The sequence below is a fragment of the Chrysoperla carnea genome, chromosome 3 (assembly GCF_905475395.1).
Source record: "Chrysoperla carnea chromosome 3, inChrCarn1.1, whole genome shotgun sequence".
Lineage (NCBI taxonomy): Eukaryota > Metazoa > Arthropoda > Insecta > Neuroptera > Chrysopidae > Chrysoperla > Chrysoperla carnea.
In genome coordinates, this window is record NC_058339.1 from 6965527 (window position 1) to 6993209 (window position 27683).

The window sequence follows — 27683 nt, forward strand, 5'->3', positions numbered from 1 at the left end:
GAATATGGATATTTATACAATTGTGATCTTACGGCTAGTAAAGAATTATTAATTAAATTATTTGAATGGTTTTCATTTGAACGTTGTTCGGAACAAGAAACAGTATTACAATTAATTTATAAAATATTTACGGTATAGTTTTTTAAATTATAATTACGGTGTTGTTTATTAATATTTAGAATTTATGACAACTTTAATTCGATCATTCTAAACACTAGCTAAACTTTAACTAAGTACTTTAGTGAGTTATCAAACAAAAAAGCTCCCCTCCCTCTCTGGTGATGCCCATGCTTGGGAGAAATTGCTATTAGAGTAATAGGAAAAAAGGATCCCCAGCTCAGATCATCAGGACCGAATTAAACATTTTTTAGGGGCTCTGCGCCGAAAATTATAGGGACACGTAAGGACAGATTTTTTTTAAACAAATTTAATGAATATTACGCACTTTTATTTCATATTATCTGGAAGTATTTTGCTTTGCATACAATATTATGTAGAGAAATGGATTTAAAACAAGTGAAAACAAACAACTGACTGAGTTAATTGTTTATATATCATGTACATAAGTGTTGATGACACGTAAATAAAGAAAGATATATATCTACTCTTAAATAGCCACACACACATAACTTATATTCCCATATTAATACATACTATAAATTTTGCACCTAATTAGCGCCCTTGTGGGTAAACGGTGATGTTTACAAGAAAATGTTTCAAACAAAAGTTGTTTATTTTTCTATAAGGAACATTTTTTACATTTAAACTTTTGTTCTATCTCTAACGGTTTACAAGACCCAATTGACCTATGTTGCTCATTTACGAACTTGACCTCACTTTTTACGTCAAGAGCACGCTATTCAGCTTGATATCTCTTTTCTTTTTTGAGTTATCGTGTTGACAGACAGACGGACAGACAACCGGAAATGGACTAATTAGGTGATTCTGTGAACACCTATATCAATTTTTTTTTCGTAGCATCAATATTTTTAAGCGTTACAAACTTGGGAATAAACTTAATATACCTTACATATTACATATATACATGGTATAAAAACAATAGAAATAAAAATTTAATAGGGAACGATTGAGCGATTCCTACAATAAAAACCTGTGAACGTCTTAGTTCCTTATTGCCCTGCTTTTAATACCTAATCAATAGTCTAATATCTAAGGCCCCTAATACGTCACCATATGTAAATTTTGAGATAACATTTGTATTATTAAAATAAAAGATTGTACTCCTAAATCAATACAATCATTTTACAATAAATAAATTTGTTTTAGTCTGAAACTGGAATTTCTTTAATAAAACTTCTTAGTCCAGAAGTAATAATATCAGATTTACAACAAGTCAAATCATGTTTATCAAGTGGATATTATCCATTATTAAATAAGATAATATTATATGTTGAATCTCATATTGAGGAACCTTCGAATTTAGTACCGCCTTTAAATTTATGTGAAAATAACGCAGATACACAAAGATCTGTTGATATACAAACTACAGGAACTCCATTTGATATTTATATACATGAACCAAATATGGATATTGAACTTCAACATGGGTAAGTGATTATTACAAGTTCAACAAATCATATTTTTATTTACAAAATAGTTCCTTTTCTCTCAATGGCTTAGAGTAGAACTTAAAAAACTCTTAATATTGATATAATTTTCTGAATTAGTTGCTCCTCGTACTCGTTTCAACATCGAAATTAGTTCCATTTGATTAAACGTCCCAAGGTTAGATTAGACTGTCCTGGGGTGGGACACACTTAGCACAAAGGGTCCGTTGTGATATCGAAAAAGAGTTGATTCATCCCCGGCCACTACTACATGCTCCATTTGGATCTGTTTATGAACAGCAGGAGTGCTTTGGCAACAACGATCAAACGAACAAAAGGTCGGAGACGTCGTCAAAGAAAAGCTGGCTCTACTGAGTTTATCTCCTCATGGCAAGAAGCCGAGAAGCTGCCTTATGGCGTGACAGAGAAGATGAGATGTCCAGCTCCTATGATAGTCGTGGTGGACTGGTAGGCCAAGTCGTTCTACGTGCCTAGCCAGCGTTCTGTAATAGGCCATTTGAAGTGATATAAGGTCTTCGGAACGCCTACGATTGTATTCCGACCATATGTCAACGCCCCTTAAAATATAGAGAAAGTAAAGATTGTATTTACAAATTGATGTTTGTTTATTTAACAGAGTATCCTCCAAACAATCACAATCAACGTCTTCAAACATATCAACATCACGTTTTGATACCAATTCCAAAATCTTTGATATATGTATACCTCATTCATTACTTGGATGGCAACCTTTAGTTGCACCAGATCGTCATGTACTCTCATCAATCGAACATTCATTAGAAAATGCAACGGACACTGTTATGTTATTACATTCATGTAAATTTTTTACTGATGTACTATTACAAGACTTTCCAGCTGAGATATTTTTACAACGGCCATCGATCGTTAAAATATTTCATAGTTTATTGAATAGCACACAATCAACAAAAGTAGCTGATGTGGTGATAGCAGCTTTACAAAAATTATCTGAATTATTACATATCCGTGTTAAATATTATTCTGATCCTAGTACTTTTAATTATAAACAGGAGGTAAGTTTATTTTTATTATTCAATTGTTTAAAAAAAACCATGGTAGAACTAGACAAGGTATGCTCGATGGTGCAAGAGTTTTGGTTCAGCTCACGCACGTACCCAGTCGACGCCATTTTAGCTTGTTCCCGCTTCCTGATTCAAATGGTGTAAAAAACGTGAATACGTTTGTGTGAACAATCCTTGTGTGAAAAATAGTTCCTTACAATGAATGAATAATTAATGATTAATGTTTATGAGTCAACTCGACATTGCAAATATGTAAACAAAACATTGACCAACTTGACAACTCGAACGGAATAGTGTAGACGTTTGATAATTCAAAATCGTGGAAAATAGAAAAAAGTTCAAAACAAAGCTATGACTAAATTTTGCATACAATTTATTTCAGAAATGTATTGAAGAACAAAGCGGTTTAAGAAATTCATTAAATGGTTTATCGAGTTGTAGAACTACTCCATGTAAAACAGACAATAATGATCAAAAGGATTATTATTCACAAGCTACCAGTGAAGCAACCGATGATTTAGAATCGGACAACGAAGATTCGGTTTTATTACAAATTCAACAATTAACATTGCCACATTTTTGTATTCAAACATTGTACTATGCTTTTGTGCGAATCGGAGCTAAACCCACAGCGGTTAAAAATCTTTCAGCAAACATTAGTAATAAGGTACGACTTTTTAAAAATTATTTTGACTAAATTTTTTATAATAAATTATTTTTTGAACGAAACTTTAGGAAAATATGAATGGATTAATAAAATTAATTGCAACTCTTATTAAATTAACACATGTTTGTATCAAACCGGAAATATGGAATTATCAAAGTGATCAAATCATTCAAGAAGTGACAAATCAAATAATGTTACTCTTCAATAAAATGGCAGATGTATTAGAACATTTTAGGTACGTTAAAATCACTGCTTATTGCCTTAATTATTTCAATAATATATAGGGTGCGCCATGAATAACTTTGAAGAAAAACAACTGATTTGTGTAGTTGTTTTTATTCAGTTTGGTTTTTTACAATTTTTTGGACTAGTTTTTGACTACAAAATCAATCAAGTGGCTGCCTCTATTAGTAAAATCAAAATGTGTCCTTTTTCCTACGTTTGGTCCAGTCACTTTTTGGGCATGCAATGGCGTTTTATGGAACTTGTGTGAATTCTCAGTCCTCAAATGTAGCAATTTTCCCCAAGAGAGTGTGAAGTAGGCCTCTTTGGTCATCGTAATTTGTTAAAAAAATCAAGTTCAGTGTCAACCACTCGGTGGGTTGTTTGTCAACGATACAACACTTTTGGATTTCGGTAACGCTTTCTTTGACCGCTTTAACCAGTTCTTAGAAACGCCTTGGTCGTTGATTAACGGCATATTAACGATCTCCCATTGCCCCGTGCTCAAAAAAATTTGACAACAAGCCACGAATGGTGTTATCAGAAGATATGCACATTAAGTTAACAAATCCAAAAGACCATGTTCAATGTACAACGTCACAATTTCGCTGCGGTGTTTCGGTGTGAAGCGATTCATGTCTAATCAATTCAATCGGTTGAAAACCCGACATAAAATATGGTGCACCCTGTACTTTTAGATCTTTTCTCACCTATTATGTAAGAAATAATATAGAATATTTTTATTTCCGATTACGTAATTTGATTTTCTTTTTCTAGATTATTATCACTTGCAACAGACATAAATCCAAATATTAGAGCCTCTCATTTACAACTGTTATGTTTAACTAGAATGCTGCTAATAAAAATTGTACCAAAACCGAGGTCATACTCCATATTACCAACTAGTTTAAAAAATTCCATTGCAAACTGTTTGGTCGATGCTGCTTTTTTGAAATTATATCCAAATATTCACGAAGATCTATTTTTACTTTTAACTGTAAGATCAATTTTACTTTTTAATTCATAATAAGTCTTAACTTTTAATTTTTTGTTTGTGTTAATAAATTGGTAGGATAGCTCAGACGGACATGGAACATTTTTAAATCGTTATAAAGATATAAATATGGTTTGTAATTCGATGGATGTAGCAGTCAAATTTATACGTCATGGAATTTCTAGTAATGATGAAGATGTCGTTTTGTTAATGTTGAGTGTAATACCAAGTTTGGAATATCATAAAAATATGTCGTTAGTTAAAAACTTTTGTGAGATTCTCGTCAACAAATATCCGAAATGGAAGGAATCTGAAAAATTAAAAAATTCAGTTGAAGGTATTTTTAAAACTTCATTACCAGTATCAAATAGTTTCGAAATGATCGTAAGTAGATTGTAAGATCCTCGGTCTTGGGCCTGCAATGATAGGTGATACCGAAAAAGAGTTGACCCATCCCCGGCAACTAGTACATGAACCATTTGGGGCTATTCAAAAATAGCAGGAATGCTTTGATGTCAACAGACTTAAGGTCGGAGACATCTTCAAATAAAGGTTGGCTCAAATAGGTTCATTTTCTCAAGGGAAGAGTTGGATAGTGACAGAGAAGATAAGATATCATTTGTTCTTCATCTCCACTAAAATTGTATAAATAATTTAGCCATTATTATACATAAAAAATTTATAAGTCCTGTTCCTGCATAATATTTTTTTTTTAGAATTAATCGTATCTTTGTTGGGACACAATGATTCAGATGTAAAATTGGCGATATATAACGCATGTCATTTATATGTAACAAATATACTTGGAATCGATCATGTAACAAAATCTGGTCCAGGACGACCTGGTGAATGTTTATTGTTTTTATGGAGCTCTGGAATATTTATTGAAATCATTTGTCATGGACTTAATTCGGAAAATGCACAAGTAATTTTGAATAATAACTATAATTTTCTTAATTAATAAGAATTAAAATGGAAAAATTGTTATTCTTATTGTTTTTTTAAATTAATAACCTTAAGAAAATTGTTTTTTTTAGATACAACGATATGCTGAAGAAATTATTCATTATATTTTAAAAGCGAAATTTTTTGTTACACCCGAAATTTGGAATACAATTCTAATGGCTATTATACCAGCATTTCCATTATTACAATGTTATGCAAATAAATCAACTGCGTTGGGACGATCAATTTTAAAAATGGTAGATCCTGACATTGCAGAATCCATTCAATTACCATCAATTGAGGTACACCAAATTATGTTTTTCGGAGTTTACTCGTTAAAAATTGATTTTCATACATTTTTGTCTTTTTTGAGTTACAATATATATATTATACTACATAGTACGTAAAACAGATAAAGCATCTATTGTTTGAAACTGACAATAACCTGACGGACGCTGCACGCTACTGCTCTCTTCGTTTTTAAAACAATAAAATAATGTATATTTTGTATTGTAGGTAATTAAAGGCAATTTAAGGATGTTATTTTCCAAAAATCATTTGGTTAGAGGTGAAGCATTATCACGATTAACTTGGATTTTAACATCAGAAGAAAATTCAGATGAAAAATTACCAGCATTGAAAACATTACGAGAGCCATTATTGAGTACAATATGTATTTTTGATAATCCCATAAATTTAAAAAATTTGGAGGAGCCAAAACAATTTTATCAGGTAAACAAAAACATTAAAAAATAATGGTTTAATTGAAATGCCCAGTCATTAAAGTTACGGAAGAAAAATATTTGAACCAAATTTAAATTTCATGAATATTCCCTATTATCCTTTAATTTTGTTACAGCTGTCAAGTATGTTACAAGTATTAGAATTGTTATCATCAAATGGTATTGAACCAACGATAAGAAAATCAGCTATCACACAATTATCAGCAATGTTAGAAGATCCAGTATTACAAGATACGTTTGTAACAGAGGGTGGTGTCAGTTTATTGATCACTATCTTTAAAAATTCATTGATTGAAAAAGAATTTGAAAATTATCCGGATAATGTAATTCCTGTTATACGAATTTTGAAAAATTTATGTTTCTATAAATCCACATTAAGACAAGAACTATCACTTAAGAAAGAATTATATTTATTGATTACCAGAGGTATGCTTTCTATTCAATATTGTTATTTTTATTAATCCTAGTTTTTGGAGGGGAGGGTAGAGGTAAGGAGGACAGTTCTGAATCAGACATTGACCAGAAGGGCGCTTGTATATCAAAAGGTGTTTGAAGTGAACTTCTCTATCTTTCTCTAACAACTTGTTTAGATCTTTATTTTACTCTTATTACTTTGTGTTTGTTGTGAACTTCTCTATCTTTCTCTAACAACTTGTTTGGATCTTTATCTTACTCTTATTACATTCTTTTAAAATTTACACTTTTGCTACAGCAGCGCCACCAATTTTCTACTTTTCGTGAACACTTTTTATTTACAGAGATATTTCTCTTTATCTTTGCCCTTCAATGTCCTAGTGTAAAAAGTGCCATTAGAAGTTGTATTTAGGCATTAAATCTTTACAATCAAAATCAAAAGATTTTAGGGTATCCCAAAGGGTAGCATTTCCCCCAAAAATTCGATTTACTATATAGCATTTTGGCTAGGATTATTGTAATAGTTTTTATTAAAATGTTTAATAAATCATCTACCATCTCCTAGTCTATAACACCTTTTCTACAAATACCGTAAGCGTTACTAGTGACGATGTTTCTTACTTATTTTTCTAGCACTATTTTTATTTTCTGGTGATGAAAATTTTCGGTCAGATGCAGCAGTATTGCTTTGTTTATTATTATTTAGTGATTTTATTTTAACAACTGGACATGATAAACAAATTTCTATTGTTCATATGATTGCCAATTCATTATCGTTACCAATAACATGCAAAACACATTGGCGAATTAGTCAACATGCTCGATCCAGTTTAGCAGGTATTACGATAAGGTCGATTCATTTGGTTGAGTAAATAATTAACGTGGTATATTTTTTTTTGGATAGATATTCTGTTAAATGAAGAAAGTTCAGCAGCTACTTTACGAATACATTGGAATATCGCTTGGTATGGTGGTTTACAAGAACTATTAAATTTAGAACAAGTACCAAATGCAAATTCATTGACGCCAGAGCAATTAGCTGAATTTAATGGCAACTTACGTTTAACAAAATTTGATTTAGCATCTTTAAAATATTCTTCTACATATTATTGTTGTCAAATGTATTTGTATGATATTCAGAATGCTTCGTCTCATCAAGCTGTCATGGAGTCCATTTATGGATTAACTGCGTAAGTTGTTCATTATTGTTTTCGTAAACTAAAAGTGTATTTTCATGCTGACGCTTGACTCTGAGTTTGAGTGTCAAATTAGATCATGTTGGCAATTTAAACTGTGATGCCGTCTGGTAAAAAAGTTAGCAGCGCCATATCGTAAAAAGCTAAATATAGTTTTGCTTTTTAGTCTCTGGATTGAATTTGACTGTACAGTAATTATTTTTGGGGGGTAGGAAATTACTTTTGGTAAGTATGTATATCTCGAGATGTCAACTTTTATCAACTAAACTTTCTTGTCGCTCATTTTTACAATTTAACGCTGAACAAAATTCAATTTTTTTTCAGCCAGGTGTAACCCTAATTTGATGCTCAAAGCCAGTACCAAGCGTTATAAAGATTTGTATCGATTAAAAATTTATATTATCGATTCAGTTTAAATTTATATTTTTTCACTGACAACATCTGATTAATCTGGATGAATTTTTTCTAGTTTCATGTCTTTACGAAAATTATCAAGTTCTTTTGAAAATATTGATAATGGAGGGAATATTTTAAATTTACCATGGGAATTTTCACTTGGTAGATTTTTAGCTTCTCCGCCGTCTAGTGTAGAAGATATCGAATTACTTATTGTGATATTAAACTTTTTGAGAACGCATATGAAAATTTTTAAGAAATCTAATGGTAAATATAACTTATATATTATTTCTCTAGCCTGTTTGTCTGTCATATGATGATATCTTCCTTATTCCTTTATCAAATTCCATGATTTACCTCTCATTTTCAAGCTTATTGTGTGGGTTAATGACGAAAAATAAACTTACTCAATTGTATAAATATTTTCCAGAAAAATCTTGTTGGATTACATCAATTTTAAAGGATCCAAATCATTGTCTTCCTAAACTACTTCATCATGGTGGCGAAGAAACAAATAATTTGAATAAAAATTTAAATAAGGAATTATTGATGCTAATTACGGAATGTGCTACAATTGAACAAAGATATCTAGATATTGGTATGCTCAGAGATATTAGAATCGATAAAAAACAAAAGGGCAAAAAAAGATGTTCTGGTACTTGGGCACATATTGTACAATCGATAACAGAAAATTTACATTTTAACGACACTGAACATTTTTATAATTTAGGTAAGATTCTTTTATTACCAAAATTTACTTAAAAACGTATCTTGAACGGAAACACAAGTCAAAAATATAAATAAATTGTTTGTTTAGCCTTTTTAGATTGGCTTCTAAGCTGTCTGGTGCAAATAACAGCAACTTTAGGTTGGAGTGAAAACGTACAAAGTCATTTAAATACTCAAGAATTACGAGGTTCATTAATAGGATGCTTGACTGAATTGGTGGGTGCATTTCATTGTGGGAAAGGTCCGGCTGCAGCTACGTCCTTTATGGGATTGAGTATTACTAGAAATTCTATATTAACAATGAATCATTTGTTATGTGAAATGCAAAATTTAACCGAAAGAGTAAGTAAATAAATTAGTTTTAGTAAATTGCCGAAGGAAATGGAGCTATTGCTTTTATACTGACGATGGTTTTAGTATCCCAATAATTAACATGTATAAAAATTTTTAATGCATTTGATTTAGGGTTGGGAAAAATTTTGGTTATGCGAAACTGGTGATATAAATGGTTCGTTGCAATGGCTTGGTACTCTATGGACAAGTAGAGATGTTATACTACGTGCGGCCACTTTACAATTGCTAGCCGGTCTAGCATCATCACAGAGAGGTGCTACTGAAGTTATATTGGGATTACGTATGTCTTGTTCAGGAGGCGTTTGGGGTGGCGCTTTAACGATTTTACTCGATCATAATGAAGCTAGTGCTGTTCGTGAACAGGCTGTCAATTTACTTACGAATTTAACTAGTCATAGCACTCCAATTAATGGAACAAATTGTTCAGCTTTAACATTATGTTACGGTCCAGATAGTAGTGTAGAGGTAATTATTCTTTACATACAATTTATTTTGTTTCAGATTCAAAGATCTTACGCACATACATATTTCCCTTCAAAAAGAGCTTCAGAGCTCCATGACAAAATAATTTTAAAAGATCATTGAGTTTAAAAAATATTTTAATTTAGGGCCATTCATAAATTATAAGGTCCGCAAAGTGTGGCAAACTACGTGGAACTACTTGGTTTTAGAACGCCCCTTTATAATATTGTTTATCTAGTTATAATAATCAATTTTAGACGAGTGGAACGGTAGAATCACTTTTGGCATTATTGGAAAAATATAATTTTTACACCGAATTGGATTCCATATTATCATGTTTAAATTTTGATGTGGAAATTAAGAAATCGCCTGTTAGTGAACTTTCTCAATGGAAAATGCAAACTGAAACAGGTATATTAATTAATTTTTCTTAACATAAAATACTTAAGGTGGGGTATTCTGATCTAGAAGCTTAAATTTTAATTAATAATTAATTTTTAGGCATGTCTGAATCATCAAGACGGAGTAAAGATTACATGCTAGTTTACACACAAAAATTGAGATCTGTTGTACATGGCGGTGATGTAGATTCTGAATCAAGTTCATCGAAAACTGTGGAATCTGTAGATGGTACTTGTTTTATTGTAACACCAAGTTTGGTTAAATCATTATCATGGTTTATTGTGAATTTATTAAATTTGGATCCTGATGCAGTCGTTAATGAACTTAATAGAAATATGTTGATACGCAGCTTTTTCAAGTCAGTAAAAACTATATAAAATTTATTTAATTAAACTTTCTATAAACGATTTCCAACAGTTAAATTGCGGAGAGTTAGGAAATTTGAATTTAATTTATAGATGAATTTGGCAAAGAATTGTTTTTATTAAATCTAAAAATAAAGTTTTTAGATGGAGATAATACCATAGAGCTGTATAGACATTGCAGCTCTTTGGATATTATCTTGATGATTTTTCTATCAGCCAGTAATAGTAATGCATTGATTGTTGTAGATGCTTGACGTTGGTGAATTTCAATGTGAAAGACAGTCGTTCGTTGGTCTTGTATATGGATGTGTTAGAAATGTGTGCAGCAATTTGTACACTTCTAACAAAAGCTGTGACAAACAGTTGCGAGAGTCATTCAACAGTCTTACATTTACGGAATTGTTTATATACATTAATATCAACATTAAATCCTACGTTATATTGTAAGTTTATTTACTACAAAACTCCAAGGAAAAAACCGAATATGTCGAGGGGTTTTTTAATTTCGTAAATTTAACTTGTCTTGTATGCTTTTAATTTTTTTTTTTTTTTTTTGTTGTAGATTCAACCTCGAATCATTTATTATATTTAAGAAATCGTTTATGGAGTCGTGTTTATAATTTTTTAACTGCATTGCTGGTGTCTGACGATGGAAACACTTGTTATCGAGATAAAGGATGTAATGCTATTATAATTGCTTTAAACGAAGTTGGTTACATTAACTTTATGGAAGCTTTATGTGAATCAATTAGTGGAAATTCTCCAGGTTTGAATTTCTATTTATCTTTATAAAGATCATTATTTGATTAGATACGGTAATTTATAGTGAAAAGTGTCTATTTCAATTTCTTGGCGAATAACTCGGTCTTAAGAAGCCCCGAATTCAGTAGTCACAATTCAATTTTTAGAAATGCGCCGGTTTTTTTTTGCGGAGCATTATATTTTATTTATTTATATGATTACAGAATTACAACATGCATCTATATCGTTATTAACATCGTTACTACGTTTAGAGGCACCACAATTTGATAATTTAAAAGATTACGATGCAATTAACATAAAAGAATCATCACCTTCTTTACAAGTAATTTTCGATACAGTTCGAATAACATATTCAACGGATTCATGTTTATCATCATCAAATATAGAAAATATACGTTCTTCGAATGAACTAGAAAATGAAGTAGTAAAATTAACAGATGTAAAAGATTCATTTCGTAAAAGATCAGTATTAAAACCAAATTACGATTCAAACACAAACAATAATGTCGAAAATATTAAATCAATGCTGGATAAAAATACTTTAAATGGATTTAAAAGGAATACAAAAAACAAATCGAAGGAAAGTGATAGAGAATCAAATAAATTTGATGATGGTACACAGATTGTTGGTACTGAATTATGTCAAATATTAATACATTTGTATGATTTGCACAGTGTTAAAAGTACAGAGAAACCAATTGTATTATCGAAACGTAAAAGTGCTATTATTAGTGCGTTAACCAGTTTATTGTGTGTATCAACTAAAGCAAAAAAGTTTGCTTTAAATGACGGATTTTTAGAACAAATTATTACACAACTACAAGAATTACATGTTAAATTAAGTTTAGAATCAGTTGAGTCGATACGACGAGCATCTGATAAAAAACGGGTATGTTTTTACTTTATTACTTATTCTATTAGAACTCCCGGACCTGAGAGGATTTATTTAATACTTTGTACATGACTGTTGTTTGTATATGAATAATAAAATTTGTTTTTCGTTGATAGGTTTGCCCAATTTTAAATGACATATCATGTATATTTAAATTGTTAACTAATTTTATGCTGGGAAATGAACGAGTTAAATTACAAGCAGTATCATTAGGTTTAGCTGATTTAATTCATAAGTTATGGAATTGGATTAATTTTCAACAAAATCTCTTAATAGAAGTCCTTCGAATGCTTTGTACTTTTACTACAGAATGTCAAATAGGTAATTCAATTGTCTATTATTATTTAAAAGTCTAAAGAATTATTAATCAGAGGTAAAAATAGAGGAACGGAGGTTAAACCTCATTATTATTATTATCAATAATTTTTGTTTGTTGGCATTTTCATTAAAAAATATGATTTTTTTTAGCATCTCAATCAATTACATTAACATCTCCGGTAGCTGGAGTTGGACCAAGAAAAACACCGACTACAATGTCATTATTACATTGTATTTTACATTTAATTGGTAAAGAAATGGATCTGGTTAGTCGATCACATGATTTAAAAATATTAACGTATTCATTTCATCTGTTACAAAATTGCTGTCAAGCATACGAATGTAGAGTGTTGATATCAAAAGTTAGTACAACATATTTCCTTTCATTTCCTTTCCAAAGATTTTCTATATTTTAATTTTGTTTTAGAGTAACTTTTTCCAACATTTAAATCGTCTACATCCAGCAATTACAAAACAACAAAAACCATGGGAATCAATTGAATTACTATGGTTAGAATTCCTAGAAACATTAACATTTCATCCAGAAGGACAAGTGTCTGTTGCAAAATCATCAGACACATTAGAATTGATAATGGCCTTAACGAGTAGCCCACATGAAGTAAATAAAATGACAGCATTGGCTATTTTACGAAATATAACTTTTTATCAGGCGAATCGGACAAGACTTTTATCATCAGGTAAGGAATTTTTTTTGGAATATTAATATCTCTTTTTGTTTTTGAGTTATCGTATTGTCAGACGGGCAGACAGACAGTCAAAAGGGGACTAATTAGGTGATTTTATGACCACTTATACCAAAATGTTTTTCGTTGCATATCAATATTTTAAAGCGTTACAAACTTGGGACTAAACTTAGTATACCTTAATAAATATTGCAAATACAGTGTGTCCCCGGATAGAGGTAACTATACTTGTAACATTCCGTCAACTTATAAAAAAGAAGGGTAGTTTACCAAAAATAAAAATAGTGATACCAAATGTTTGACTACCCTGTACATTATTAAAAAGTTTTAAATATTCCTACATACTTTTTAGAATAAGCAAAACTTCAAAGTATAGTTACCTCTATCCGGGTACACACTGTATATACATGATATAAAAATTAATGTTGTTGGTACTGATTGGAATAAATTTTTAGGTGAATTTCTACAAATTCTAAATTCAAAATTATCAAATGGATCAATTGAAGAAAAATGCACATGTATTACAATAATATGGTCATTAGCTGCTAACAATCAAAAAGCTAAATTAATATTAAAAACATCGGGATTAGAATGTCGTTTACAAGAAGTGCTCAAACAATGGAAATTAGGTGAATCAAGTTTAGTGCCTAAAGAGCAACTCAACAATTTACAATATATTATTGAAATGTTACGAGAAGGTAGATGACATATTTGTAATTTTGTTAATTTAACTTTAACTATTTATGTTGTTATTAGTTTTATTTATATTATTTATACATCATGACTTACACTTCATTTTACATTCCGAAAATAAGGCTCCTTTGTGACGTTAACACTTTAGCACTCGTATCGAAAATCCCACTTTTAACTTGATGAAGTATTTCTCGGTTGCTTCAACCCGCCATAACAAGCCATATTTAGGATGCGTTTTTATATGCTTGAGGAAGGAAGCTTTTTTCAAAAATTCGACCTTGGATGCAAAAGGTATTTAGGTGTTTTAATTAACGTTTATTGGTGTATATTGAAAAATTATAGTTAAATGAATTGTAAAATTATTATAAGTTAAAATGTGATCATATCTAAAGATAAAACTTAAACTTTTCTGTGATTTATGAATTACATCTCTTTGGCTAAAAGTTTTGATTTTTTTTTCTATGATCTTCGTGTGTTTTATACAATGTTTTGATAAAAATATTCATTGTTTTATACAAATTTATTAATACCACTATAATGAACTCGAATGTATAAATGAACTTCTCGATGTTAGTTAATAATATTATATAATGCTTTTTTTAAATCGTGTACAATTTCGAAAATTATTTATGGACCAAGAGGTGATCGCAAAACTTCCAGGTTATCCGTTATCTTGATTAAAATCATCAGAAATAATGGTATTCCCTCATGTTTGAAAAGAATAAGGCGTTATGATTATTTATTGCCTTGATTCCATATGACCCCAAGAGAGGGGGAAGAAAGTTTTTGTTGCAAAATTAACACAACGAAAAAATTGTTCATCAAAGGATGAAAAATGTTGTTAAATATAGGTAATGATTATGAGTCATTTGCGAGCGCTTCTTGGACCATTATTTAAGTAAAGAATGATTGTTTAATTAATTGTTTGAAGTTTAAACAGGGTTATTCCATCTTCAACTGTAATTGTATTGTATTGTTAATAGTAGTAGTTTTTAGAAAACAACCAAATAAAAGTACATTTCAACTTACTATGCGTGTTTATTTTAATCCTACGATTTTGTCAATTAATTATTCTTAAGGGGGTAAGATTAAAGAGTTTTGACAAAACTCTCCTTAGATCTCGCTGAATACAAAGTGCTATAAATTTGGGTTATTGGCAGTGGCGTAGCTCGCCTTGTAGAAGCCCTGTATCAAAATTAGTTGGGGGATCCAAATGAAGGATAAATATTTCTCACAAAAGAAACAAAAATGCTTGTATTAAAATAAATATTTATTGATTATAAGTTATTACTTCCTCCCAGAAATTGATCTAGCCAAACAATTCTTTTTAGAATCTTCTGTTTTTTAGAATTTTAGGATATTTTTATCTATGTGTTTGTTATACCATGTGATAACAAATAAGTAATAATAGTTGCCTAAAAAAATTAAAGAATACAAACAACAAATTGAAGATACATATTATAGTACATGAGCTAGTAACAAATTTGGTCGATCATTTCCTCTCGAACGGTAAGATTCATCAATGAATAGTATCATAAAGCCTGGTTTTTCAAAATTGGATAAAATTTGGATGTGATAGAGCAAAATTAAGTTTTTTGGATTCTGATGACGTCATAAAGTGAGAAAATTCGATTTTTTGATAAAACAGGCAAATTTGATTCGATCTTATTGGAATTTTTTTTGAAACCCACTAATTTTGGGTCATCCATTTCAGCTGTGATGTCAATTTTTCGACAGATAGCACTTATGTGCCTAATTCCGGGGCCAGAACTCCACATTCTGGAAACCTATTAAAGCTAGGTTAATTTTGATCAGTATATAAGGTAATTTTGACCCGAAAAGTACAAAAATCGGGTGCATTTGTTGAGTGGTCGAATAGTTTTTGAGATACGGCCTAAAATCGTTCAAAATGTGATATCTCAGAAACTCGGTATCTAATCATTAAATTAACCTGATTTTTATACTTTTTGGACCAAAATTACCCTATCCACCGAGTTTCATCAAATTCCAAAACAAAAATTTTTTTTCCGATTTTCTCGATTTTTACAAAGGGGTACCCCTTAAAAAAATTGCAAAAAATCGAAAAATTTTTGTATCTCCAATTTCGATAAAACTCAGTATACAAGGTAATTTTGACCCAAAGAGTACAAAAATCGGGTGCATTTGTTGACTGGTCGAATAGTTTATGAGATACGGACTAAAATCGATCCAAATATTGCGATATCTCATAAATTCTGCATCCAATCATTAAATTAACCTGATTTTTATACTTTTTGGACCAAAATTACCCTATCCACCGAGTTTCATCAAATTCCAAAACAAAAATTTTTTTTCCGATTTTCTCGATTTTTACAAAGGGGTACCACTTAAAAAAATTGCAAAAAATCGAAAAATTTGTGTTATCTCCAATTTCGATAAAACTCAGTATACAAGGTAATTTTGACCCAAAAAGTACAAAAATCGGGTGAATTTGTTGACTGGTCGAATAGGTTTTGAGATATGGACTAAAATCGATCCAAATGTTGCGATATCTTAGAAACTGTGTATCCAATTATTAAATTAACCTGATTTTTATAATTTTTGGATCAAAATTACCCCATCCATCGAGTTTTATCAAATTCCAAAACAATTTTTTTTTTCGCTTTTTCAACACCTTGAGCTAAGTTAGTCTGTTATTATTTTATTATTTTATTTATAATAATTAAATTTTCTAATATTGATGGAATATTGACTGGCGTCAATTTGACACCATAACTAATTTGAATACCATTTTTTTCAATCTCATGATAAGGTGTAAGCCTCCTCAACCTTCTCAACAAATTATGACGTGAACATTCACTATACAATACCTACTTGTTCGCAAAACAATAACAATGTAAAGCAAAGATATAGGGGAGTGCACCCAAATATCGGATACTTTTTTTGCTTAAAATAAAATACGTACCAGATGATGATCTAAAATCCCAATTTTTACAGAATATTACCAAAAAATATATGTACTACAGAAAAGAACAAACCAAAAAAAATTTTGGGATTTTTCTGGCGTCATAAAGTTAAAAAAGTCCATTTTTTGGATATTTTGACCAGATTTAATCGTATTTGAATAAATTTTTGTGTAATCCACTAATCTTAACTTTTAATACGTAAATTGGACAACAGATGTCATTGATAAATTTATTGAGATATACGATCTTCCGATATTAGGCAACCATCCGGTATTTGGGTGCTCTCCCCTATCTTAACTAATACCTAGTAATTATAATTGAATTATAATCTAATTGTAGATAAGATAATTGTTAAACTGTATTTTATCATTATTATTATTATAATTAATTTAAACTATCAGCTTACATGCTAACATTTAAATAATTTCAATAATTTATTGTTTAATAATTTATTATTAGATTTTCCTTTTATATTTTTGTTTATAATCTCATTTTTGCAAATTTGCATTCTTTGCCATATACAATGAAACCACCGTTGTTTCAAAATATGAAAAATGAGAATCAAGATAAAAATAACAAAATAAATAAAAAAACTTTTAACAAAAAGAAAACCGACTTCAAAAGAAAAACTTTTCCAAAACAGATTAAAATGCATTAAAAAGTAAAATAATAACGATAATTTAATGTAGTTAAAATTATTGTTAATTTTGGAGTCGGTGTTAGCCAAGCTAATGTAGCAAACTGTTCTGTCAGAGTTGTTTCCTTGGCTGACACCGACTCCAAAAATAACAATAATTTTAACTATATTATATTATTGTAATTTTTTTACTTTTTAGTGCATTTTAATTTGATTTGGAAAAGTTTTTCTTTTGAAGTCGGTTTTCTTTTTGTTAAAAGTTTTTTTTATTTTGTGATTTTTAGTGAACCTGAAGTACACTAACTAATTTATCACTAAAAAAGAATCATCGAAATCGGTTGGCGTGATATTGAGTTATTCATCCTCTTGTCGTGCATACTTAATGTAAATTTAAGACTTTTATGATTTTCTCATGGATGTCGTTATCAGAGCTAAATCAAAATGAAATGGGACCACACGGGAAGCACTAGCTTTCAAATAGATAAAGAATCATCAAAATCGGTTCACCCAGTCGAAAGTTCTGAGGTAACAAACATAAAAAAAAAAATACAGTCGAATTGATAACCTCCTCCGTTTTTGTTTGAAGTCGGTTAAAAATGAGAATCAAGATAAAATATTAACTTTCTTTTAATATTATATTTTTTCTTAAAAGAAAAGCCTTTGACTTGTATCTAAAAACCAAAATCTCCGAATTAAATCCGGAAAGAATGAAGCTCGCTGAGGAGGGGTTAATTTAAATATTTTTACATTTAAATGTTATTTTTTGTTCCGATATTTACTTCCTGTATAATCATTAAATATTTGCACGTGAACGTGTAAACAGCTATATTTAAGCTACAAAATTTCATATCTTAAATTTTTTTTTGTAAAATTTTTGTATATAATAAATGTCAGTTTTTAAAATTAAACATGTGTTCATATCATAATCTGTTTTTACAAATTACAAAAAAAATTTAGTGTTTATAAAATAATACAACCATAATCATTACGTATTGATTTTGGATAGTTTAACCAATTTGTAATTCTTGTAAAATTTAATTTAAATTAAAAAGAAATAATACTATTTAATTTAATTGAATTTTTTTTATTAAATCTTAAATTAATAGCCAATAATTTTGAATGCAATCTGTGAAAGAGAGTATGCTCTGTTGATTATTCAGTTGTAATAGTTTGCAAGTTAAGTTGTGTATGAAAGTACTATAAAACTTGGGGTATTTATTTGACAAGTAAAAGACTATACAATTGTTATTTAAATTCTTTTTATTATTTATATTTATAAATTATTATGTGTGTGTGATAAATTTTAAACAATAGTTGTATCCAGTTGTATCTGATGTGATTATTATGGCACCAACATCGTCTACAACAATTTTTCCACCGCAATCGTACACGTCGTTCAATTTATTTAAAAAACAGGTAAATAAATAATAAGGTTAGATTTATTTTTTTATATGTTATGTGTTTATTGTGCACATGCAAAAATAATATGTCTTTTTTTGTAATCAAATTTCATATTCATTGAAATATTTCTGTAATTTTTTAATTTTAATGATAATAAATGTATTTAATATAAACAATTTTATCGTAGATAAGTGATTCAGTTTTGTATTTTTTTAAATATAAATAATTGTAATGCGAAATACGAACAAATTTGGTATTTTTCATTTTAAACTAAATACGATTTTATTTATATTTATGAGTTATTAGTAATTGTTTAATTTTTGATTTTGGAATCATAACCAATTCAAAAAACACGTGTAACATCAATGTTTAATTATCGGTTGTGTAAAAAGTGATTGCGTAAATACTATCACCGTTGTAGATTTGAAATTTACCGCCATTTTTCTAGTAAATTGTTTGTTCCATGATAATAAAATGATTTTAAAATAATATCAATCTTGGTAAACCACTAGGAGGATTAGGGTTTTTTTGGCATCGCCATTTTCTCTTTAAATTCTAGATTTCACTCAAGTGTTCATGAACTTCTCAATTGATATCGATATAACAATTACAATAATGTTTAAACTTAACTAAATTATAGTAGAATTTCGACCAGCAAACGACCCGATCTATAGAAGTTTTCACCAAAACGAAAATAAGACTAATTTGACATATATCTATATATCTTTATCTGACATACTAACTGTCTTGTTCAATTGGTCTTGCACTTTGATTTTGATCTTACATGTAAACAAGATCAAACCTAATGATCAAGACTAATGTATAAGACAAAGATGTTAACTTTCTAGACTAAGTAAATGCTAGACAAAGTTTTGTTTTTGGTTTTTCTCACTATAATTGCTTCACCGGGCAAAACTTATTGCGAGAATGAGAAATAGAGATATCGAGGCTTCTAGCTCGACCCTCGACATTCTTTCAAAGTAGCTAACATCAGTTTTTTGAATCCGAATTAAAGGAACACGATATTCGAAGACAAGTACAGACAAACATCACTTCCACGTTCTTGTGGTAAGCTCGAAAACTATATCCGTTAAAAAAATTTGTGGCCATGTGAGCTTTTGATCAGAATGATCCGAAGAACATTTTGGAGGCGGTTTAAAAAAGTTTCACAGCAAGCCATTTTCCTAGTCATATACATATATAGAGCTTTTGTTCTAAATGATCCAAAGATAATTTTAGAGTGGATTAGAAAAAGTTTCACAGGAAGCGATTTTTGTATCTAATATTGGCGAGTTCTAATTATATGAGTTAGACTGTCATTATATGAGTTAGACTGTCATACATTTGGCTACACAATTAATTTTATGTTTGTTTAAAAATTTCCACGCGCGCAGCCTTTCGTAACCTCGCGCCGGTAGGCACGTACCTATTATGCCTAATGAATAATACTCTTTTGGTGACAAGTCGAGGTGTATTTTTCGTCTCCATGAGTCCATTCTAATGGTATGGTATGTTATGATATGGAGGTTAGCGGGCCATGCTCGAGCATCGCGCTTCGAAGCAATGGTTCAGAGAACCTAGCCAAATAGACCCTTGTACTCTATACCCGCTACGCTTTTCAGTGTCTATTATAACCAACTGATGTACTGAAACTAATTTCTTCTGGTTCGACTATGGCAAAACCAAACCATTTCCTTCCGTTGCTGTATGAGAGCCGGGCAGTAACAGAGAAAGTGGATCGATGTTTCTTCTGTATTTTCTCCGCATCTGTCACACGCGGGAGATTGTCTTTTTCCAATCTGATGTTGGAATTTGTTCAGGTTATCATGCCCAGTGAGTAACTCTACGATGACTCTAATATCAGCTCTGTTTAGTTTCAAGATCTCCTCGGCTCTGTTACCAAGCGAGTTTCCTTCACCCAAAAGGCTTTTGCTAATCTGTTAAGACCTTCTTGGTATGGCATCCCCGCAAGCTTTTCTTGAGTGGGAGCCATGGTGGTTCCCAGTTTGGCCAGCTTGTCTGCTCTCTCATTACCGTTCCAACCAGAGTGTCCGGGGATCTAGGTAATATTGACTTTATTGTGCCTCGCCAGGTTGTTTAGACTGTTTCTAGTCTCCTTGACGAGTCGCGATGACACTGCACAGTTTGATAGCGCTTTGAGTGCTGCTTGACTGTCTGTGCAGATACTAATCACATCATCCTTCAAATTGGCCAATTGGAGGTGGTCAGCACATCTCATGATGGCTACCAGCTCTACCTGGAATACAGTATTGTAACTGTCCAACTTGATGGATGTCCATTCTAATAAAATCTTAAGAATTTAGATACCACTGCTTGATGGGGGCTGAGACAACTTCCTATTTCTTTCTGTAATCTGTAAGAATAGCATCCCTGTACAGAGTACTCTTATATAGAGGTAAAATACATATGGTAATGATGTATATTTATATCTTGATAACATCAATTGTAACATTATTACCTTTTAGGGGACGAAAATCCTTATCAAGTTGAATATTATCTGGTTCACACTTCCTCTAAATGTTTGCATTGATTGTAAATAGTTGTCAACTGATATTCAATTTTTATAAATATTTATCAAGCGTCCATTACTTCTAAACTAATGCTAAAAAATATCATGTGTGAATGTCACACAACTTCCATATTCAAATGAACTTAGAGTAGGGAGGAAATGGTCCTAACCCAGGACAAAACACCGCGCCTATAGATTTTTATGGGAGCTAGTGGAAAATGTTTGCCTGAGTGTCCTCGACAAAATCATTTTAATGCGAACTTGTACAATTTCGATTTACGCCTATAAAGAGAATATGTTTTCCGGAAGTAGGGAATTTCTGTCCTACCGGATGGTGTAGTCACGAAGTTTTTTTCTTGGCCAAATGCTTCGTTTCCTACATTAGTAAAGATGATCAAAAGATATTAAACTTTTTGTAATATTCAGCGAAAAACTCTCTATTATAAACAAGTGAAAACAAACAATTGACTGAGTTAATTGTCGAAATACCATGTATAGACAGTGTTGATTACTCTGTCACATTACACATACATATATCTCACACATATATAACTGATATTCCCATATAATACATACTATACAATTTGCGCTCTCACGGTTAAACAATGATATTTACGAAAAAATGTTTCAAACAAAAGTTGTTTATTTTCTTATAAAGAACATTTTTTACATTTAAACTTTTGTTCTATTGACCTAAATTGCTCATTTACGAACTCGACTTCACTTTTTACGTCCTAAGCACGCTATAAAAATTTCAGGTTGATAGACAGACGACAGACAACCCGAAATGGATTAATTAGATGATTTTATGAACACTTATACCAAAATTTTGTTCATAGTATCTTATTAATGTTAGGCTACCCGATTGAAAAATTTCCCATGGACTTGTTTTACTGAATTTTATTAATTGTAAGCTAGAAATTATGTTGTAGAATGAAAATCGGAAGAGTATATTATGAGGTTTTTCACAGTATTCTCTTAATCAGAGGTTCTGAGACATATTTATTATTTCATCTACCGCCTTCTTCGAGAATCAATTATTTTTCAGCGCACTCGATATTTTTGGTTTTAATGTGGAATCATTTGCTTTTGTTTTTTGGATGAAAAACACGACCTCTGTTTTTCCACATGCATAGAGGTAAAAATCTTATCAACTTAATAGTTTCTGAACACTTTACTCGTGTGTAGTTTAACTTTTCAAGGTCTTTTGTATAACACAAAACAGTTATAGAATGTATAAAAAAAGTTGTAAATTCTTGTTTTTATGTCATAAAATTTGAAAACTCAATTTATACAGAATAACATTTTTCCTTTAAAGCTTGTAAATTAAAAGTTGATTGGCTAAATTAATTTGGTTGCTGGGTTCAGTCACGTGTTGCCCGGAGCCAATATGTTAAGTATTATTTTTTTTCAGTTTCTTTTCTCACAATAGAAGTTTATGTGTACTTTATTCGATGTGCGTGTAACCTCAAAGAGATACGTGAGATATTTTTTAACAAATTGTTTCCTCTAGGACATTTTCCATTTCCTATTCTAATTAATGTGGAGTCTTTAAAATGACCACACGAAAATCTTATATAAATTAGGTATTTAATTTATCTTCTTTAAGGAGACATATTTTTTGACGCTTTGTGTTTCTTCTATTAAAAGACTGTTTGTGGCATGCGTCAATGCCGCATACTTACTACATGTTGCATAAAAGTTGCCTCAGTGTAATTGCGCCGTTACAAACGAAAACATAGACGTGTACACGTAAAAAAAGCCCTGATTTGTCACTTACGAATCAATAGATGATGTTGTCGATATTGTAGTTCTCATATTTACCAACCTTGTTCATTTATGCACTGATAGATGGCGCTTTTAAATATACACGTAACAATCCCCTATTAAAACGAAAACATAGACGCGACCACGTCAAAAAAATTGGACTATAAATTATATCGTTCAATGGATTTAGATATTCTTTACGTCTAAAATTATCGCTTAGATAGTACTTAGAGATCATAATATGTACATTCAGAAAGCTTTGTTGTCCTAGAAAACAATTTCAACATAACTAATATTAGTCTAGCTCCTAAACGAAGCGACTTATTAACAAGGAAAGTTTAGCTATATCGAATTATTTTCAGCTTTACTGCATCTGATAGAGCTTTGTAAAAACCTTTTAAGCATCCTATATATATTTTATGATATTTTTCGTGACTTTTCTTCGCTCGTAAAATCACTCAAATATTACATTTTGTATCACGATCAATTCTTTTCTATTAAGTTCATAAATTTTTATTATTTAGTCTGTTTTTTATTTTATCATGAAACTGATATTTTTAATTTTCATCCTTAGTGTAGGTAAGATTCAATTTTTTTTTTATAATACATCAATTTTGACAAATCAGTGTCTACCGTACTGTGTAAAACAATCCCTATCCCTATTTCGAGGGTAATGGAAGGGGGATGAGTGAGAGGAAGGGAGGTTAAAATCGAAATTGCCTGGTTAATTGGGCGGGTATCATACTAGTATAGGTATAAGTTAATCAATTTTTTTTGAAAATGACAATGTCATTGCATTTATCTTAAAGAGGCAATAACATGCAATTATTTTTAAATAAATATGCCATGAACTAATATCTTAAATTAAAAAATTTCCCGAGAACTCGAGGAGACGGCCGAGAACCGTTTATCCTGGGCACCTATGAGACCAATGCTGTCACGATATTCGTGTTCAGGGAACCCAAAAACCCTCGAGTAACGAGTTGGGACCGATTATATTACAAATTTCCCGAGAACTCGAGGTGACAACCGGGAACCGTTTATCTTGGGCACCTTTGAGACCAATTCTGTCACGATATTCGTGTTCAGCGAACCCAAAAACTCCCGCGTTATAAGTTTGAAATCATTTTCATCACTATTAACCGAATTGTGAATTTAATATTTACCGTCAATTTAAAATGCAATTATAAAATGTATATTAATTATACTAATTGCATATTTTTAATTTTTATAAATCAAATTAGGTCACAAAAATTTCCTGACGTTCTAACGAATCGAATGCCGAAAACCGTATTCAAATCCAACTCCCTGCTCAAATTTTTCGAATTTTATTCTTTCGTTTCTTTGTCTATACATGTTTTTTCAAAAAGAGCTGAATCAATTTCGATAAAATTAAGCATAATTGTAGGAGTAATCGCATAAAATGCGCAAACAAAACATACAATGGAATTGACAATCTCCACCTTTTTTGAAGTCGGTTAAACAGGGATTAATATGACTAAAAATACTCATATATGTATTGACAGATGTTATAACTTTTATTTGATGTCAAGGCTAATAACTCGTCCACTATTGACGCTTTGACGTAGGTGAAAATTAAGTTCAAAAATTTCGTTACATACCTACATACTCCAAGCCAATAAAAGCGTGTTAAAAACAGAAACAAATAATAAATTTTTATTAAATTTTAAATAAAGGTGTGTGCTTCACAAGTGGTGCTTTTTGTGGGGTACGTCGTCGACCAAAACTAGTAGAATCAGCATTGGATAATGAAATAATAGACGGTCGTAATCGTTGGGTTTATCAATTACCCCGAAAAGGTGATGATGATGAAGAAGAATATTGTGAAATTGAAGAAATTATTGTTGAAAAAACCGTTGAATTACCAACAAAAATTGAAAACATTGAAGATGACAATTTTCCATCGTGTTCAATGCCTGATCAAGTGCTTGAGGTACCTGATTTAATTCCAATACATCCTGGAAAGAATTCAATCAAATTTCGAGAGTATTATATTGAACCGTTTAAAGTTACTGAAACTGAAAACCATGCTGGTGCAAAACGTTTAGTTGTTGCGGCTTAATTTCATTCTTGTTTATATCTAATAAATGAATACTCATCGAAATTTTTTAAAATTTTTGTACACCCTTAATCCTTATGAATGAGAATCTTGAATTTCTAGCGCCTGTTTCAAGCATTGCCAAATTCCAATCTTGAAAAGACATTTTCAACAAAAAAATGAGTGTATGAAAATATTTTAGCCTTACGTTTCAAATTTTGAGAGGGATTATGTTGGAGCTTGAGAACATTAGACGAAAATTAAGAATAAATAAAAAAAAAAAGGTTTTTGACGCTTTTACGATATTTTTAGAGCATTTTATTACATTTACGCCATGAAAATTGTCTAGTTTACGATATTTTTAGAGCATTTTGTTACATTTACGTGTTACAAATTGCCTAGTTGACTAGTCACGTGACGACCGGACTACTTTAAGGGAACTCGATAGCATCGGTAAGCAATTTTAAATGAACCAGTTTCGCAAATAATCAAAAAACTTGAGCACGCCGTAAAAATGTGCTTACCAAACCATAAATAGTTTATTTATATTTACGAAATGAGAGTAATTTATGTGATACCCAATAAGTAGCTAAAACTGAGCATTCTTTTTCATAAAATAGCTCCATAATTTGCATGCATTTTTTGGGCAATATAGCGCGTTGCCCAGGAAAACTATGATTGCCGTTTGGTTGGTATCATACGTAACACGAAATTGTTTTGGGATATTGAAACTATGTTCCTTATTGCAAGTTTCTGGTGTGTTTGCGAACGGCTAGACTAATTAGTGTGTAACAATTATATATTATCTAAATGATAACAATATGTTGTAACAAAAAACGACACCTATGTAATAATAATTAAAGCTGTATAGTTAATTGATTCTGATCTTTGGTAACTTCCGATTGTTGTTCATAGAAAGCATGGTGTTTTATATAAAATTTTAAAAACATGATCATAAAATTGACCTCTTTATAGTTTTTTTATTAATAGGTTTTTAAATGCTATTTTATTACTATTTCTTCATTGTGTTACTTATTCAATAATACATAATTTACATCGAAGGGAACATAGTTCCTTCCAGGTGTCCCACGACACCTGTCGTTCTTTTTTCATACACAAATTATATATTTATAATTATATATTTAATAATTATAATTTATAAAATAAATCTTTATTGATGTAAAAAATAAATTTGTTCATCTTGAAATAATGTCGATTTTCTTTGAGTGAATGTATTGTATAAGCATAGCTAAGTCGCCTTGATGTCTAGAATGCTAATACTAATAATTGTATTCGAACATTCCATGCATGTCATATAACAAACAATATTGACAAGTATATTTGTTTTTAAACAATATTGATGATTGATTGAAGCCATACATACATATTACATACTACTAACTGCTGTACAATTGTAGTACCTATTATGAATATTAATGAATTACAATTATTGATACATAAAATACAAAAATAATGTTCATTTATTATACGATTACAATTACAATTCATATATTTAAAACATACGTTATTTACAAGACACGAATTTTGCTATTATTGCAAGTTTTGGCCCATAACTGATTATATGATAAATATGCTTTAACCCGCCAGCACTCGCTTTATGAGCATTTTGTTCACGCTCGATTTAAGGTAGTCCTTTCACTAACCGGAAGTTTTTTTTTAAATTAACATTGGCGGCGAAAGGACCTCCTTTTATTCAATAAAATAATTACAGTCAAACCTGGGTGTGAGAGTAATAGCCAGGACCCGTCATTTGAAGCTCCCAAAACCTCTATTAGCGAGAAATAGAAACCTCTGTAAGAGAGAGTTGTTTTTCCCTCATGTACCTCCGTAAGTAAGACTGCTAGTTATATATACCTCTATAAGCGACAGTCGAGTTTTATTTACTTATATTATTTAGGAGGAACTATATTATGCACATAATTTTATCATATTAGATATTTACTACATTCGTACATGCTGTGACTTGTTATTGCCGCGTACCTCTATAAGAGAGAAATGCTACCCATGTACCTGCATTAGCGAGAAACTCGGGTTAGTGAGAAACCTCTATAAGTGAGAATGAGATTGTGCTCCCTTGAACTCTCGTTTATCCAGGTTTGACTGTGTTTCGAAAAACTAATTTTCTAGTTTTTTTTCCACTCCATCTAATCTGTAACTGGTAGTATATAATTCAAGAAAAGTTGGTAGGGCTTTAATTTCTCGGAAGACTATCAACAAATATTAACAATTTTGGAAAAATTTTGCACAAAGTATTTACCAGTCTAAAAACCTTTAACATAACCAAACTTCAAACATCGTTTTTTGAACATTTAAAGGTATCTACTCGTTTTATGTCCTGTGTAAAAAATTCACAAAACTGTTTATTTCGTTTCTTGCGCACAACGCATGCATTTCATCAATAGTTAATTCATTGTTTTCATTGTACATCAAAGCAAA

The 27683-nt window shown here is 30.6% G+C and overlaps 4 protein-coding genes across 4 annotated transcripts in view; all 4 read left to right on the plus strand.

The window, feature by feature from the left end:
- Positions 1–4: 4 nt before the first annotated feature.
- On the plus strand, positions 5–11784 carry LOC123295076 (rotatin-like). The gene is made up of 23 exons (XM_044876291.1): positions 5–37; positions 1288–1568; positions 2206–2620; positions 3012–3296; positions 3365–3531; positions 4296–4515; positions 4591–4849; positions 5229–5437; positions 5550–5759; positions 5974–6189; positions 6317–6626; positions 7248–7451; positions 7519–7804; positions 8280–8473; positions 8637–8936; positions 9024–9277; positions 9401–9754; positions 10009–10162; positions 10253–10511; positions 10765–10961; positions 11081–11284; positions 11484–11701; positions 11743–11784. The coding sequence occupies exons 1-23, from the start codon at positions 5–7 to the stop codon at positions 11782–11784; spliced, it is 5271 nt and encodes a 1756-aa protein (XP_044732226.1).
- Positions 11763–14823, plus strand: LOC123294574 (rotatin-like). The gene is made up of 5 exons (XM_044875651.1): positions 11763–12169; positions 12289–12493; positions 12641–12852; positions 12918–13188; positions 13650–14823. Exons 1-5 carry the CDS (start codon positions 11804–11806, stop codon positions 13898–13900), a joined length of 1305 nt encoding a protein of 434 aa, XP_044731586.1. The 5' UTR covers positions 11763–11803; the 3' UTR covers positions 13901–14823.
- Positions 14824–18738: 3915 nt separating this feature from the next.
- The window catches only part of LOC123294571 (inositol-trisphosphate 3-kinase homolog), a 134980-nt gene continuing 126035 nt past the window's right edge, over positions 18739–27683 (plus strand). The window contains exon 1 of the mRNA XM_044875643.1: positions 18739–18885. Coding sequence (XP_044731578.1) covers positions 18814–18885 — 72 coding nt within the window. The 5' untranslated portion in view covers positions 18739–18813. The remainder of the gene's footprint in view (positions 18886–27683) is intronic.
- LOC123294579 lies at positions 23708–25292 on the plus strand. Its single transcript, XM_044875656.1, has 2 exons — positions 23708–23746; positions 24865–25292. The coding sequence occupies exons 1-2, from the start codon at positions 23710–23712 to the stop codon at positions 25248–25250; spliced, it is 423 nt and encodes a 140-aa protein (XP_044731591.1). The 5' UTR covers positions 23708–23709; the 3' UTR covers positions 25251–25292.